At 36.9% G+C, this 16574-nt stretch overlaps 1 protein-coding gene across 4 annotated transcripts in view; it reads left to right on the top strand.

The window, feature by feature from the left end:
- Positions 1 to 16574, top strand: part of LOC136854026 (NADPH oxidase 4-like) — a 132292-nt gene that overhangs the window by 14064 nt on the left and 101654 nt on the right. For all 4 annotated transcript variants that reach the window (XM_067130026.1, XM_067130068.1, XM_067130056.1 and 1 more), the window contains exon 2: positions 3725 to 4355. In XM_067130026.1, the coding sequence (XP_066986127.1) occupies positions 4293 to 4355 (63 nt within the window). In that variant the 5' untranslated portion in view covers positions 3725 to 4292. The remainder of the gene's footprint in view (positions 1 to 3724; positions 4356 to 16574) is intronic.

The raw sequence follows: 16574 nt of genomic DNA, 5'->3' as shown, positions 1-16574 counted from the left end.
TCCCGCCTCACCAAGGCCACCTCCCCGGGTGACGCCTCCAGCAGGATCATCAGCCCCTTAGTCAGCGTCAGTGTCACAGATATCCTGAAGAAGGTTATGGATTTCTGGGTCAAGGCTGGTCATCCTCTCCAGCAGTAGGCAGCCTTCAGAGGCCCCCCATCATTTCCTTCCACCACTTGGAGTCCAAGTAAACAAAGGATCCTCTCATTTGGCACATCCGCCATCTTCCTAAAAATCAGACAGGAGTGAGAGAGAAACATTCAAGAAGAGGTCAGGGGCAGAGTCAGCAGGCCCATCTTCCCCACCTGTGAAGTACCAGAGACTGGAGAGGTCATGATCTCTTGAGGGGTAAATGGGGTTGTTGGGGGACAGATATTCACCTTCAGTCATCTCCGTTGTGTCTTCCTTGGTTTTGTCAGTGTCCCACCTTCCCCTTGACATCGAAGGGACAGATCAGCCTCTAGGACGAGCAGGGTGGTCCTTGGCTGCGCCTCCAAAACAGCCCCTTGCTCAACTCACCATACTACTTCCCACCAGACTTAGTACTTGAGGCAATAGACATCAAGAGGGAGAATTTTATGGACACACTTTTCCTCCATCTTGTAGGATTTTGTCCCAGGCTTCATGGCCAAGACCAAGAACCCGGCAATCCCAGACCTAAAATTCAAACGTTTCTCCATCCCATCGTTGAAGGACTTCGTCAGGGTGATAAGGACGAGATGCCCAGTCAGAGCTGTGAGGCAGTACTTGAATCCCCCCTCGACTTGGGACCACCTTGACGTGGTGAGGGGGCTCTGAAACCCCAGGAATTTGTTCCTGGTTTGAGTCCAAGAGTCCCATATATCACTGTATATTTCTTTGAATTAATTTTTGTGGAATTATCCACTTTTGCAAAAATTTATTGGACCTGATAAATAGGAAAAGATATAACTCGGAATGGTTTTATATCCGAAGCTAAATAGTGGGAACTGTGGTAGGACCATCAACTTCCCAATAATGTTCAGACCTGAGAGATATCAGATTGATAGTTCAAAGGTGGAACTATTTTGCAGGGCTGGACCACGGATTCCAGGTGGGGGTCTGGTTCTGGGGATAGGACTCTTGGCATTCTGTCTGGTTTGCCCATAACATGATTAGGGTGGGGATGATTGTGTTCTTGTAATACTCTCAGTCGTAGCGAGTGGGTTTGGCTTACACTTGGGCCACTCCAATCGTGTTGTGCCATCCCATGAGGGGTAGGGTAGGGAGCGGACATTTGGGAGTCGGTTCTCACTTGTACCATTGGTGGAAGAATAAACTCCATGAAAGACTGATGATATCTTTTTAAGGTTTTCATGTTTATTTTTTTTTTCTCTCAAATCTTTATGTCCAGTAGTTATAAGGATTTGAGTACCCTTGGGCCCTCTGATGGTGCTGTTCTGGCACAGGTGACAACCTCTGCACCCACCTTGGAGATTGAAAATTCTTCCAATGTTGATGACTTCTCCAAAAATAAATTGACAAAAAGCAGTAATAAATCCCCTGATCCCCCTCCTTACTTCCCCTCCCCTGGACTCTCTAGCCATGCTTCGTTGATGACGACTTCGAGCAGGGACACAGACTTCTCTAAGAAAACTTCATCCAAAATTAAATCCTCAAACACAACCAGGTTCTGTGAAAAATTTGAGAATGCTCCGGATTGAAGACACCAGTCAGTTGTGATTATGAAATTATCTCGGCAACTTTGAAATCGTTTGGAACTATTGTAGAAATCAAGATGAACTTTATTGATACTGAATCTAAATTGGAAGCTTGGGTTACCTTTAGTAGCCATAACGAGGCTCTAAAGGCTAGTAGATAAGTGCCACACGAATAGGTCAAGCTACAGTACAAGGAGCCGTAACAGACAAAGTTCCCAAAGACATGGGCTCAGGATAAATGAGAGAGAAAGCAGAATGCTAGTGGCATTGTTTAAACAGTTTTGGTTCTATAGACTATGATGAAGTGTTTGATTATTATGGATTATGTTGATTTTCTAACTGAATATATGGTATGTTTACATGATTATTTTTTAAATATCTACATTGAAATGTTTTAATATGTGCGATGTTGAAATGTTCTTGTTTTAGAATATGATATACTGTACTGAAAACACTTTCGTAGATGGTGGACTGTGCTGAGATGCTTTTGTTTATTTTGGATTGTGATGAAGGGTTGTTAGTCTTGGCCCACCCATGAACGGTTTTCTGTGCTGTTGCAGTCTTTCTGAAGATCCCTGGTGTATAGCGCCTTTCTAGCACAACGCGAAGAAGTATTTCCGACATTATCAGTGATAAAAGACCCGACATTATCAGTGATAAAAAACCTCGGGTCCTTCATATTTGCGTCTTGATTTGACTTGCTTAGGTGGTCTTTAGGGTTGAAGGTGTATGTGAATTCTGTATGGATTACTTTGATTGACGTTTTTGGATTTCAAGTAAATCAGCAGGTTTTTTTTAACCTGCGCATTAGGAAACACCATGGTTAGTGAATGACTGGAGTGGAAAAAGAAATTTATTTTATTTATTTATTTTTTTGTTTGTTTGTTTGTTTGTATTAACTGTGAACTGTTTACAACACTCAGATACGTTGATGTCGGGGTTGATAGACTTAAGGAAACGAAACTCTCCGTGCTATGGTTATGGCATTAGTTGCAAATTGACACCCACACGCCCTTAGCCTTGCACATTTGCCTCCTATACCCGAGTTTTCAGCAGACTTAACACAAACCATGGAGATTCGTTCTTGGGCCTCGAGACTGTCAGTTCTTTCTGGCACCCTAATTCGAGAATTAATATATATATTTCTGTGCAGCTTGATTCTTTCTTGAGTAGTATTCACGACTGAATTATATATTTACATTAAAATCAAAGGAACAATACATTAGTATATTTTTTAAAATGAATGGCCCATGAAATGTAAAGTTATTAGGTTGTTTTAAATTTATTTTTAAGAGGCCTATGAAATTATGGAATTTATAAAATTGCTTTTCTTCTCTTTGCTGTTTTGGTGTTCCTATAGATTTTATTTTTGTCTGCCCGATGATTTGATAATTTTGACTCAGTTAACTTTATTGTTTCTTCAATGTTGGCTGCATTTGCTTATTTTGGGAAAGGTAATTGCAGTTAGGGTATAATGAAGAGTTTAGATAGGCTGATAACGCCCGGACCCGCTCTTGTAGATGACCAACCACCTAGTTGGGTACTTGAGCCCAAATTGGCGATGCAGGTCCAGCCGAGTGAGATATTCGTTTATTTGCTTTTCGTGCCCAAGGGCAAAATGCTTCCTCTCTCGGAGACTAAACAGGGTAATTTCACAAACCACATCAATTATGACAAGTGGCTTATGAAGTAAACAAATAAAAAATAAGTTTTTCGCTGTTTTTTCAAACAAATGAACTGCGATTTGGCTTAGTTGTAATGATGCAATATTGCTCTTATCGTTTTGAACTTTCTTTTGAAAGTTTTTTTTTATTTTTATAATAAAGGTAAAATAATTTATGTTCAAGTGCTGTTGTTATCAACGGTGATCTTTGTAAGTGATAGTGTTTTATTTATATTTTAACTTAGAAATTTATGTTCTTTTCTAATTTTCTTGCATTTCATATATTTTATCCTAGAAATTTGTATTGATTTATAATTTTCTTGTATTTCTTGTATTCTACCTTAGAAAATTACATTGATTTATAATTTCCTTCTATTTCCAGGAACGGATAAGTGTCTGCACCGGAAGATTCAAGCATTCTTTCAAATCACGATAGGAGTTGGCCGATCGTGACTTACCCGTATGCTGTAGCAAGGATGTCGAAGACTCATTTGAAGTCCTCAGTGGCTTACAGGACGCTCCTTTGGTAGGCGTCACACAAGGGCAAACAGAATTAGATTGCACGTGGATATATGATATTTGGAACTGTGATGGAATGAATGGTCACTGCTATGATTCTGTGAACAAAACTTAGTTGTGTTTACACCACGCAAAGGAAATCACGAAACTACAAATTGGAACTGGAGTTGTAATGAAAGAACTATTTCTAATAAAAGTACTAGAAAATTGCATCTGTAACTATGGTTGGAGAAACTGAGAAAAACCAGCAAGGCATAAAAAAATGAGAATGTTTGAATAACTGAAGGATGAGTGGCCATGACTGAAGCTCAACGATTAATCCCACTAAAAGAGCTTGACTAAGATCCTCCACCATCCTTTGAGATAGAAGGGCGCGAAATTTAATTGCTGCCATTCCCGTAAAAAGGGAGATCCTCTAGACTCAAGTCAAGATGGGCTTCTGCATCAGGAAATGCCGGTTGTTACGACTCAAGCTGAAGAAGCGTTGGATGACGGTGAGTACACATGACTCACTTCATTAAAAATGACCGAAGGGAGCTGGAATGATTTTATGTCATGTTTCCCGTTTTCAGGACTTTGTGTTCGTTTGTTCGCATGGGTTGTTGCTCTTCCGTAAACTATTTAGGTACAGTTTATTTTCCTTAATTTGGTTCGTCTGTTATTGGTTGCTACATGGTGGTTCTTGAAAATCCATCAATCATTCGTGACCCTTTGCGATTGATTTAGCCAGATTTTGCAGCTGTTATGTTGGGTTTCAATTTCACTGAAATTTGTTTAATAGAAAGCTGTAACTTGTCCTTGTTTGTGTTGTTGCCTTCGCATGGTGGCATATATAGAGGATAACCTTTACATTTTCTTGGTATTTTCCATGATTTTTAAGTTGTTTTTTATCTATTTATCTCCTGTTCGTTCTGTTATTATTGTAAGTATTGTCCGTATTTACTTCGATCAATTATATCGAGAAATGTTAGATCATTCTAAATTGAGAGGTAAAGGGACAGAAATTCATGCTCAGATATGCAAAGTATAAGCATTGTTTTTTATATCCTTGCTGTTGACGGGCTCTCTGCGGTGGTGACTGGTTCCTAAGTGGATAAGATGCCAGCGTTTTCCACTTGTAAATCATGGAAGATAAGCCATGATATGGCACTGATGAGGAGGAGCATCCTGCATGTTCACCGTCGGTCTTTTTTCTTGAGAGGCGACTTCTTTATTGCAATGCTGATCACGCAGAGAGAGAGAGAGAGAGAGGGGGGAGTGAGGAGCGTTAAGATAGGTTTGCACATTAAACGAAAAGAGAAACTTTTTGTGCCTGTGTTTATTTTAGTTACTGCTATTTGTCTGCTTTCTCTTCATCTTTGTCATGTTTTGAAGAGCTTTACCAGTGGAATGGTGTCTAATTTAAGGCCATTAAGAATAAATGACGAGATTGTGATTACTAATGTTCAGGTGATTCATGTTGTGAGATGTGTGCTTATTTTTGTGCTTTTAAGTGATATATAGTGATTTTATCTATTAAAATAATTATATAATATATATATATATATATATATATATATATATATATATATATATATATATATATATACATATATATATATATATATACATATACATATACATATATATACATGAATTTTTGTCATATGGGTGAAATTAAGCCATAAATATCATTTAATATCCAGTTTACTATACCATGGGAATAACCTACCCCTAAGTATAATAAGTGCATCGTTAGCGGTTCGAATCCCGCCGTGGGCAAAGCACTCATCATTTATAATTCCACTTGGGTGTAAGTTATTCCCGTGGTATAGTGAAGTGAATATTGAAAGATTGTATATATATACATATATATATATATATATATATATATATATATATATATATATATATATATATATATATATATATATAAAATATATATATATATATAAAATATATATATATATATATATATATATATATATATATATATATATATAATAGATGTATCAAATACGAAGGTTAATGAAATGGATCCCAGAGTAATAGAGATGCCTATGGAATGATGCTGGGTGAAGTAAGGGCACCCGCAGGTCGATGGGAAAATATTTCGAAAATTTGATGAGCGTGGAAAAGAAACAGCTGGTCTTAGAATGCTTATGAATGTAGGTGTTGAGGTTGTAAGGAGATCCATTGTGAGGTTAAAAAAGGGCAAATATCAGGAGTTGATGCTATTACATGTGGAAAGCTGCGTTATGGTGGTGACAGTGTGAATAAATGGCTAACCAAGGTATGCAAAGTATGTCTGGTGGTGGGAAAAGACTCGAAGGAATGGGTCAGAGGAATAATTGTTCCGTTCTTTTAAGGTGCAGGTGATAAGAAGAGACGATTGAAAGAATTATAGGGACGTAACAGGGTAGCATACCAGAGAAAGTGTATGTAGGATTTTGTAGACAGAATAAAGCATATGATCGAGGGGATTCACAGATTAAGAGCAGTGTGGTATTCGGACCAGTAAGTTGGTGTGGATGAAGTGTTTGTTATGGGAGAAAAGCAATGTGGAGGGTGTTGAGGATGAATGATACAAGTAGATAATAAGCTGCTGAGAGTAAATAAAAGTATTATACAAGTGTTATACCGGATCAGTATGAAAGTGGATCTGGGAAAAGGTTGTTACGTCTCCATGCGAGAAGTCAGAGAATGGAAATTAGACTTGGGTGCAAAGTAGTGGGACTTTTAAATGAACTGTTAACGGACTTTGGAATGGTTGTTTGATGATGCAGTGCTGATCCAGGATAGTGCAGAGAAACTGCAGAACCTGGTGAAAGAGTTTGAAAGTGCCTCCAAGGGGAACAAGTCGAAGGTAAGTGTGAGTAAGACGAAGGTTACGAGGGGCAAGTGGATAATGGAAGAATAAAAGCAGTTCAATCGGACAGGTTTTTGGAAGTAAATGTAAGAAGTGGTGGTAGGATGAAGAAAACAGTTGAGTTACAGAAGCAGGGAAGTTAGCAGGATAGAGCTATCCTTCATAAATTTGTTTAGTAATCTAGAGGAAAGTAGTGAAGTCTGTGTGGGTACAATGCTTCTTTGCATTATTGAAGGCCCAGTAGTGTTCGGGTGGCCCCTACTGGAGTAATTGTTATTTGATTTTTTCTGCTGTAATTCATTTAGATTCAAAAAGGTCGAATAGGAGGTTTGGAAACTGTTAGAAAATGTTAGTTATTAGTGTGTGTTTTTGTGTGCTTTTTTCTGAGATTGTCTAGTAAAGCTGAAAAGCGGAGTTGGGATTTCACTAGTTTGTGAATATTTGCTACTAAAGTGTTTTCTGGGGCAGACCAATCAGTTAGGTGTAAACTTCAGTCTTTGTGATAAAATGTGCTTTAAACAATGATGACACCAATTTTAGAGAAAAAATAATTGCTATAGGATGCTCATCGAAACCTCGTGACACTCATACTTTATCCGGATGACCTTGTAAGTTAATTTGAGTTCGATAGCTTTAAATATTAATCCAGTTCAGAAATTATTGCACATTTAGAATTTGTGATTAAGTAATGACGGTACATATTTTTCAAGTATGTTTTACACAGTAGTTATGGCACCAATAATTTTCCTTTGAGTCTGCTACCGCGAAGAGATATTTCTTGTTTTCTTTTTTCTTTCCTCTTCAATGTTAAAATAAAATATAACTTGATATGCTCAGCCCCCTTGTTGCTGTATGTAATGCATGTGAAGTAAGAAGGGGTGAAGAAAAGGTCAATATGAATAAATACAAAGTTCACAGTTTTCCCGGGATACCTTGGGAGAGAAGGGGGCCTGATGCATGATGTGTTTAAGGAAAACATCTAGATCTTGAGAGCAACGTGCATATTGTTATAATGTCAAAATAATCTGTGTAAAACCAAATTGAATCCAGGAGTGAAAACGAAAGCACTCGTCAGATTTCCTTTTCTTTCTACCCTGTCAAGGGCCCCACAGAAACTCGTTTGCGTGTAAAATTGTACTGAAGCCTTCCTTGGCTAGTTGTAATCTTGGATCCTGCATTTTTCAGTCCTCCTTCAGCTGCCAAATCTTTGATCTCTTTTGCTTAATGTGATTCCTAAGTTGTACCATCATCTTGTTTTTTTCTGTAATATTTGTGTACAAAAACTAATACTTCACCATGTCTGTCTCTTAAAGTATCTGTGTAACCATTTTGCCTTGAGGTTCTTTGACAAAATAACAGTGGTATCTCTCATTTTTTCTCTTTTGGTAGAATAACTAACAATAGATTTATTAATGAAATTAACATTGAGATAAAGAGTGATTTGTGGCAAACCAATTATCTTGCACCATTCCTTTTGGTGCATGTAAGCATATGAATATACCTTTTTAGCGATGCAGATTTTGCGGCATGTTTAGATTAGCATGTTTTGAAACCTTTGAATTAGTATGCCAGTCATTTCCTTGCCTCCTTGTTGGTTCTTATGGTAGGAACAGAGTCTTGCCAATCGACAGTTGAAGGTTCAAGCCCTTCTCAGTCCAGCACTTAAGGCTCAAAGTAATTTCTTTGCGAAGTGATATTTTCGATAAGCTTCTCAACGACTCCTTTTGGAACTTCGTATCACTTATTTTCTTTTGTGATTTTTTTACTAACATAATCTAGGAGCGGTCTCGTCATGCCTATTCAAGTCTGACCCGAACTCCCTTCTTACCTGCCTGAAATGCATAGTGTTTATGTGCTTTTACCCTTTAAGGAGAATTGCTGGATGGTTAGTATCTGGTAATGGTCAGCTAGACGGATATTCTGTCAGTGCGGGTAACATGTACATGCAACAGCCTGCATACTGCGCTTTTGGTCGATAATTCATTTTAGCCCTCATTTTGTAGACGTTTTAGCCCCTCATTTTATATACATTCATGTATATGCATTATATATATATATATATATATATATATATATATATATATATATATATATATATATATATATATATATATATATATATATATATATATATTTATATATATTATAAGATTTCATTATTTCTTCTTCTATGAGGGAATAGCACAGGAAGGTGTTGGCCTTCCAGTTCTCAGCTAGTCATTTGGGATCAGTTGCCAGCCTTTGTTCCTTTGCAAATGTGGTGGAAACACTACAGTCCTCTTACTACTTAGTGCCCAGTACACAGAGGCACACGGTAGTAGGTGTTAATCGAGTGTGGCAATCCGACCATCCTTTCTAGGGAAACGAGGCCGGGTCCTTTCGCTTTGTAGGCAAGAATGCTAATGGTTACAAATGCGTTGGTGGTTCGTAGTACAGTGGTTAGGACCCTTGCCTCGCCAGCAAGGGGTCTTGGATTCGATTCTCGAGTAAGTCTGAACGTTACAGGCATGAACCATTAAGTGCAATTGTACCTCTGTTGACCTGCAGTGATTTATGTATCATGTAGTTAGTTGATGGTAGTGGTTTGCAACCAAGGTGAAGGGCATCATCCCGAAAATACTCCCTCAGAACTGGTAGTCTGTCACCTACTGGAGCCACCTCTGTAGTGGAGATTATATATATAGTATATATTATATATATATATATATATATATATATATATATATATATATATATATATATATAATATATATATATATATAATATATATATATATAATATATATATATATATATATATATATATATATATATATATATATATATATATATATATATATATATATATATTATATATATATATTGTGTGTGTGTTTTACAGGGAATATGTGAAATCTCCAATTCACTTAGGGACATTTGATCCCCGAGGGCTACTACTAAACATGACGAAACTGATTTATCTACACTTTCGTCGTGTTTAGTACTAGCATCTGGGGGATCAAATGCACTTAGGGACATTTGATCCCGCATGGGTTAGTTCTAAACACGGCGAAAAACATTTAACCAGCAGGGGCAAGTACTAAACGGCAAAACAGTGTAGATGAATCACTGTTTTGCCGTGTTTAATACAGTCCTCGGGGATCAAATGTTCCTGAGCGAGTTGCTCATTTCGCAAATTCCCTAGGGATCTCGTGAAATCTCTGATTTCACATATTCCCTGTAACATTATATATATATATATATATATATATATATATATATATATATATATATATGTAATGTATATATATAATGTATGTAATGTATGTATGAATGTATAAATGTTTGTGTGTGTGTGAGAGAGAGAGAGAGAGAGAGAGAGAGAGAGAGAGAGAGAGAGAGAGAGAGAGAGATGTGTAGATGTAAAAAGAAAGATTAAAAAAAATTGCAAGGTAGAGAAACTGATACTGTGGTTAGTGGGCGAGAGTAAGAAAAATATGATAAAAAAGGCGATCTCATGATGCCGGGAGGAGCATCTTGGGAAGGTTTTTTTTTTTTATAGTAAACACACAACCGAGAAGGAAGATTCACGTCGGATTATTTGGTAATGTTTGTGTTCGAGTCTGATAAATATTTTAAATTTTCGAGATTTCACACTGTTTACGAAAGTTTTTAAAAGTTCTTAGCAGCTTAGAGTAGTGATTCCAATTTCATTCATGTGCTGTGTAATTTTTGCGTACTTGACTTGGTATGAGAGAGAAAACTGCAGCCCCCCTGTAATGACTGTGAATCGAAGCATTGTTACACACGTCATTGCATTTATTATTACGGAATAGAAAGTCTTAGATTCGTTTGACTCATTCTCTGAGGGATTTGGTCAAGGGTAGCTAAGAAAAAGAAATATTTAAAGTGTGATTCATCTGTGCTTCGAAGAGTCACTTGTGAATGAAGACAAGTATTCCGTGAGTAGGTGGAGAAACTGTGACGTCACTGTAAGGTTCTTTATTGGAGAGGGTTAATATGTTGAAATTACTGGACCTTTTTTTCACAAATCTTGTAGGCACTTTTATATTTTTCACTAATAAAATTTATCTTGGAGTATTTGGTTCCAAGAAGCTCTACAATCATCGTCCCATTCATCCTCTAGGTAGAATCAAGGATTATATATTATATAATTATATATATATATATATATATATATATATATATATATATATATATATATATATACACACATATATATATCTGTGTATATATATATATTTAAAAGAAATATGTCAATGTGTGTGTGTTGATGTTATATTTAAAAGAAATCTGTCAATATGTATGTTGATGTTATCCAATATTGAATTGTTGTATAACTGTTGTATATATATATATATATATATATATATATGTATATATATATATATATATATATATATATATATATATATATATATATATATATATATATATATATTGTTATGGATTACGAGGGTTTGACTATGTTCTTATATTACTTTAATAATCTTAGCTTTACAAAAACCCTTTGTAAGACCACAAAGAGAATAATTGAAAGAAAGTTAAGAATTGGAAGGTCGCCAAGTGAGACTTTGTTTCTTAACACTGGTTTATTTTACACACATACACACACACACACACACACATCATGGTAAATTTAACAGTGGGAATGATGGACAAATAAACAGGTGGAAAAAGAGGGCACAACAGCAATTCACTGAGTGGATAAATAAAGCATCAGTTGTATGTGTAAATGGCCACTGCAAGTGGTCCATAAGCCAATCAGCAGTGCAGTTATATCATCCTTGGTATGGGCGAATTCTTTAGGCAATCGGGAACACAGAGGAATGGCTACATAGGTAACTTGCACTGATAACACTCCTGGAAGTGAAATAATTCCAGATAAGACTAAATGAAGTACTATCTCTCTAAAAATGAGTTAATGCACAAATTGGAGGATATGGCCTTACTCTACTCACTTCTTGGCAAGGGCCATGAGTTGTTATATACTGTTCAAGGAATTACACACTGGATATAACAAATTCACTGTTTAAGTCGAAGAGATGTAGAATTTACTTGAGTGGTGAAATGCGAGAGAGAGATGATAAAAACGAGTCAAAGAGAAAGTACACTGGCTACAACCATTTTCCTTCTGGGGACATACTGTGTTTGCTTCCTGGTAATGCTTGCACACACAACTCTAGGTTGACAAGATCAATGCTTCTCTTGGGCAGTGTCTGGTAATAGGTTTCACAATCAATCCAGTAAAAGTGAAAATGAGTTTCTACCTGCTCACAGTTTGATGCTCAGATGGACAGAGATTTACTGTGGTGAGGAGCAGACTAACTCATGATGCAGGGCACTAGCTGTTTATAAGGCCTAGGATACTGCTTGAGGCCTGGCTTCAGGTGCTGTTGTTGGCTATGACCTACAGATTAAGGGAAAGGTCTACAGGCAGTAAAAGTGAGGAAAACTCAGCAGGGTTTTAATTAAATTTTAAGATTTAGACAGAAGAAACAACGACCTGCTTCCAGGTGCTGTCCCTAGAGAGGCATTACAGTCTCGCCTCTTGAAGAGGATCACGAGACACTCCTAGGTTCTCCCCTGTCACTCCAATCCGTATGGGTCTAGCTATCCCCTACTTGTTGGATGTTTTCCCCAACTATATATATATATATATATATATATATATATATATATATATATATATATATATATATATATATGTGTGTGTGTGTGTGTGTGTGTGTGTACTCGTTAATTGGAATTTCAAATTCTTTATCAGTTTGGATCTCAAACGAAGACACATTACGACCCTTCTACAAAATTACTACTGAACTAATAAAAAGTATGTCACGTTTCTGTATTTTTCCGTGTTACATTTCACTGTGAAACTATCATGTTACTCTCACAATCTTGTGATCCACATTTACGGTTGGATTAAAGTGATGATTTTAGTTGGAAAGCAAGGTCACCATTTTGCCTTTGGAATGGAAATGGATCGTAATTTTATGCTAAGGTTCCTCGTCGCCTTTTATGCTCAGGTGTACATATTACCGTCTCCATATACATTTTCACAGTGACTAAACAAAAAAGGTTACCCTGGGTTTTAACTAGAACTAACCTTAATGTTCTATCTGAAATCAACAGTTGAATAACCCGATTGTATTCCCATTTCCGTTACTCTCCCGTACTCATTGATTACCAGCCTGTCGTTTTATTTCCAGTTCTTGTCCCCTTTTCACTGCAGTTCTTTTACAGAGAAGTGATAATTGGGACACATGTGTTAGTTGTAATCTGCTCAACCATGAAACTTGAAGGTCAGTCTTGCTTTCTCGAGATCTTTTTACGCAATACTAGTACTTTCTCCTGTAATACCATACTGCACTCGTTAGAATGATCTAATAGAGCAGCTCGTCTAGTTTAACATACTGTAATACTAAGTCGAGTTGCCTAGTATTTCTGAGAGATCTTGTCAGTGCTCGAGAATAAGTTCATGAAGAACGGATGGTTGTCTGAAGTCCCTCAGAAACATGTGACAAAAAGAATACAGACAAAAAAACCCATTCCAGATTAGCAAAGAAGGGATTAAAGGGGTGAGCGAGATATAAGGTGAGAGGTGGGGAGGAAAGGGGGTTGGAAAGATTTCAGGTTGGCTTCGGAGTGTTTCTTTTATGATATAACCTCCTTCCCATTTGTAGCGAAAGACATTAACAGATGTACTAATAAGGAGCTGGGTAAATTAAGGGCTCCATCCCATGAGTGGACCCTCTTGTTCTGGTCTATCAGTTCTCCATCCTCTCTTTCTCAGCCTTGTCGAGGCCTTCTCTCTCTCTCTCTCTCTCTCTCTCTCTCTCTCTCTCTCTCTCTCTCTCTCTCTCTCTCAAAAGTCTGATCCACGCTCCCTCTAATTCGTAGTAAGAACGACGTCAAGCTCTTCTCTCATTGATAATGGCTATGTTTTGCCGGGTTAATATTTCTTTTACCATGTTGATTTCGTAGTTATGACGTCATTGTGAACAAACGGACATAATTGCTTCATTGACAATTCATTTTTTTGTTATAAGAGTTTGTGGGTTGTTGCGCCTGTGGGTGAATGAACTCAAGAGTCGGTTGTCTTTTTCCCCAGCTCGAGAATCTACTCTGTCGTCCTTTGTGTTTCCAAAGTCTTACGAATCCTGAATGTTTATTAGTTTGTGCAGCCAAACAATAAGTCATTGTTTTGAATGATTTTGGTAGATTCTCCTTTTAATTTCGTGCATTTGTTAGTCAATAATAGTTTGTCTTATCGTAAAGAAGTGGTTTTCCTTGTCAATGAATCATCGTTGCCGCTCGCTCCTTAATGTTATGAACTGACACATCGGCAGGAGGAGGGAAGGCGTTGCAGTACACCGTGTTTGCGCCAAAGTTTTTTTCTCCTTGTGCGTTTTTTAATTTAACTGCATGTTTAACATACTGCACACTGCAGAACGTCCATACGATACCCTTGTTCCCCAAAGGCCAAGGCCGTAGTTTCTCGGTGGCCGCAATTCAACGCGACGTCAATACTATAATTTAGCGTTGACGTCATCAATGAGAAAGGACCGAGCTAACTTGATGCTGCTTAAGAATCCTTGGGGCGTCTTCATTATCATCTTTGGATGGCAACATCGACTCAGAATTTGTTTACGATTTTACTTACGTCCTTTTGCCTTTGCTGCGCATTTGTGGGTTTTCGTGCTTTCAGTTATTATGTTCCTCTCTGAAATGAGTTTCATTTTTTACCTTAGTTATCTTTCAGATTCTAGCTATATATATATATATTATATATATATATATATATATATATATATATATATATATATATATATATATATATATATATATATACACACACTATATATATATAGTGTGTATTTTTATTACATCTATATATATATATGTATAGTGTGTATTTTTGTTACATCTATATGTATGTGAGTGTATGTATGTATGCATGCTTGTACAGTAAGTATGTAATGTTTTTAGACGGCCGTCAGTTTGCTGATCCCATAATGATGGTAAGCATGCCGACTGATTTTATTCCCATGACAGTGTATCTGGGATATACTGGAACTACTTGACTGTTAGCTCACGGAGTCTCCTGCTTCTAAGCAGGCTAAGGATAAGAATGGATAGGAAACCCACTTCCTTTATTGTCAACCTTATAAGCTCATGTTTCTGGCTTGGTTGGTGTGAACGCATCAGGTCGGCAGCGGAAGCTCTTTTTATGGAGATTATCCCCCTGCTTGCTCTAGAAAAGTTAGTATACCTTAGTTTTACCAGACCACTGAGCTGATTAACAGCTCTCCTAGGGCCGGCCCGAAGGATTAGACTTATTTTACCTGGCTAAGAACCAATTAACTCTGTCCCGTGGACCGGTAATGAATGTAGTACTAGCTGGCTCTTTATCACACGTTCAGCAAGTTGGAAACTGTACGCGTATAACCCGCCAAACTAGATAGGCTATTCCTCTATTTGCATCTGTCACGTAAATATCTTGACAAGCCACTTTCCACATTTGCCAGTGTACGTTGATGAGATGCAGCTGAAATATGTTTGTCTAGGGAAAGTAGTTTTTACGGGTTCATAATCCATTTTGACCTGTTACTTAGAGCTGGAACATACATACATACAAACAAATAAACATACCCACACACATTATATATATATATATATATATATATATATATATATGTGTATATATATATATATATATATATATATATATATACTGTATATACACACTAGATAGGTAGAATCTTTTGGTCCCTTGTACCAGATCTTTAAGTATTTTTAATAGCTTCATGACCTCTTAATCTCTTGAAAGATCTACTGTGTGTATGTATGAACTGGAATAGCCTTTTATCTGTGTTCGTGACATATCGTGTTACAATGGCCGTGCACCAAGAGAGGCCCCCTTTTTTTTTATTTCTCCATTCGAATATAAAGCCTGGGTTTGGACGGTACTGTAGTTGGATGGGTGACCATAAGAAAGTTCAGATGCTGTCAGCATGCTAAGCCTTTTCCATGGCTGAGAACTGGAAAAACCAAAAGTGTTGGCTTCGTTTATCGCCACCTCTAGAGGGAAAAGGTTTGTGATACATACGTACGCACACATACACATGTGCATGTGTGTATTTGGGAAGTAGATTTTCTTGTAAACACACCTATGAAAGATGACTGCAAAACGTGTCGATATAAGCTTCATGTCTAATTTGTCTATTTCTATGAAAGATGACTGCAAAACGTGTTGACATAAGCTTCATGTCTAATTTGTCTATTTCTCTTACAGGAGATCTTTCTTCAGTTTATAAGTTAAAAATAAGGCTGCCAAAAGCTTAATTTTGGTCGCTGTATTCTAAAATCAAGTATAACGTTTCGACTCCATGAGTCGCTTTGAAATACAAAAGGTTTATAACAGCAATTTCTCGAGGTAAAAAAAAAAAAGTTCACACTAAGAGGTTACTCGTGATTACAATAAAGGGGAAAACAAACAGTTTATCAGTACGAATTACATAATAGTTCAGTTACATTCGGTGACAGTAGCCTGTAGTGTTTAAATATATATATTGGAAAATAAAGTCCTGGTCATCGAGGGATCCTAAAGCTACCTTGGATGAGCAATGACAGTGTGCTTGTCGTAATTTTCTGGCATAAAGTAGTACAATTCAGGTTTGTTTACACACAAAAATGTTTCCAAATATAGATTATCTGTTTAAAATAAGAAAAAAAATACCGAAAATATGAATAAGAAAACGAAAGGAATAACAACTAATTATTTTTACAAAAATCACAATCCTAGCGCCAGTCGATTAACCGAAGGCAGAGGAATAGACATCGAACCAATCTGCACGTTCATTGAC

Source organism: Macrobrachium rosenbergii, chromosome 3 (assembly GCF_040412425.1).
Source record: "Macrobrachium rosenbergii isolate ZJJX-2024 chromosome 3, ASM4041242v1, whole genome shotgun sequence".
Taxonomy (NCBI): domain Eukaryota; kingdom Metazoa; phylum Arthropoda; class Malacostraca; order Decapoda; family Palaemonidae; genus Macrobrachium; species Macrobrachium rosenbergii.
Note: the sequence above shows the minus strand (reverse complement) of the source record. Positions and strands in the feature narration are given on the sequence as shown.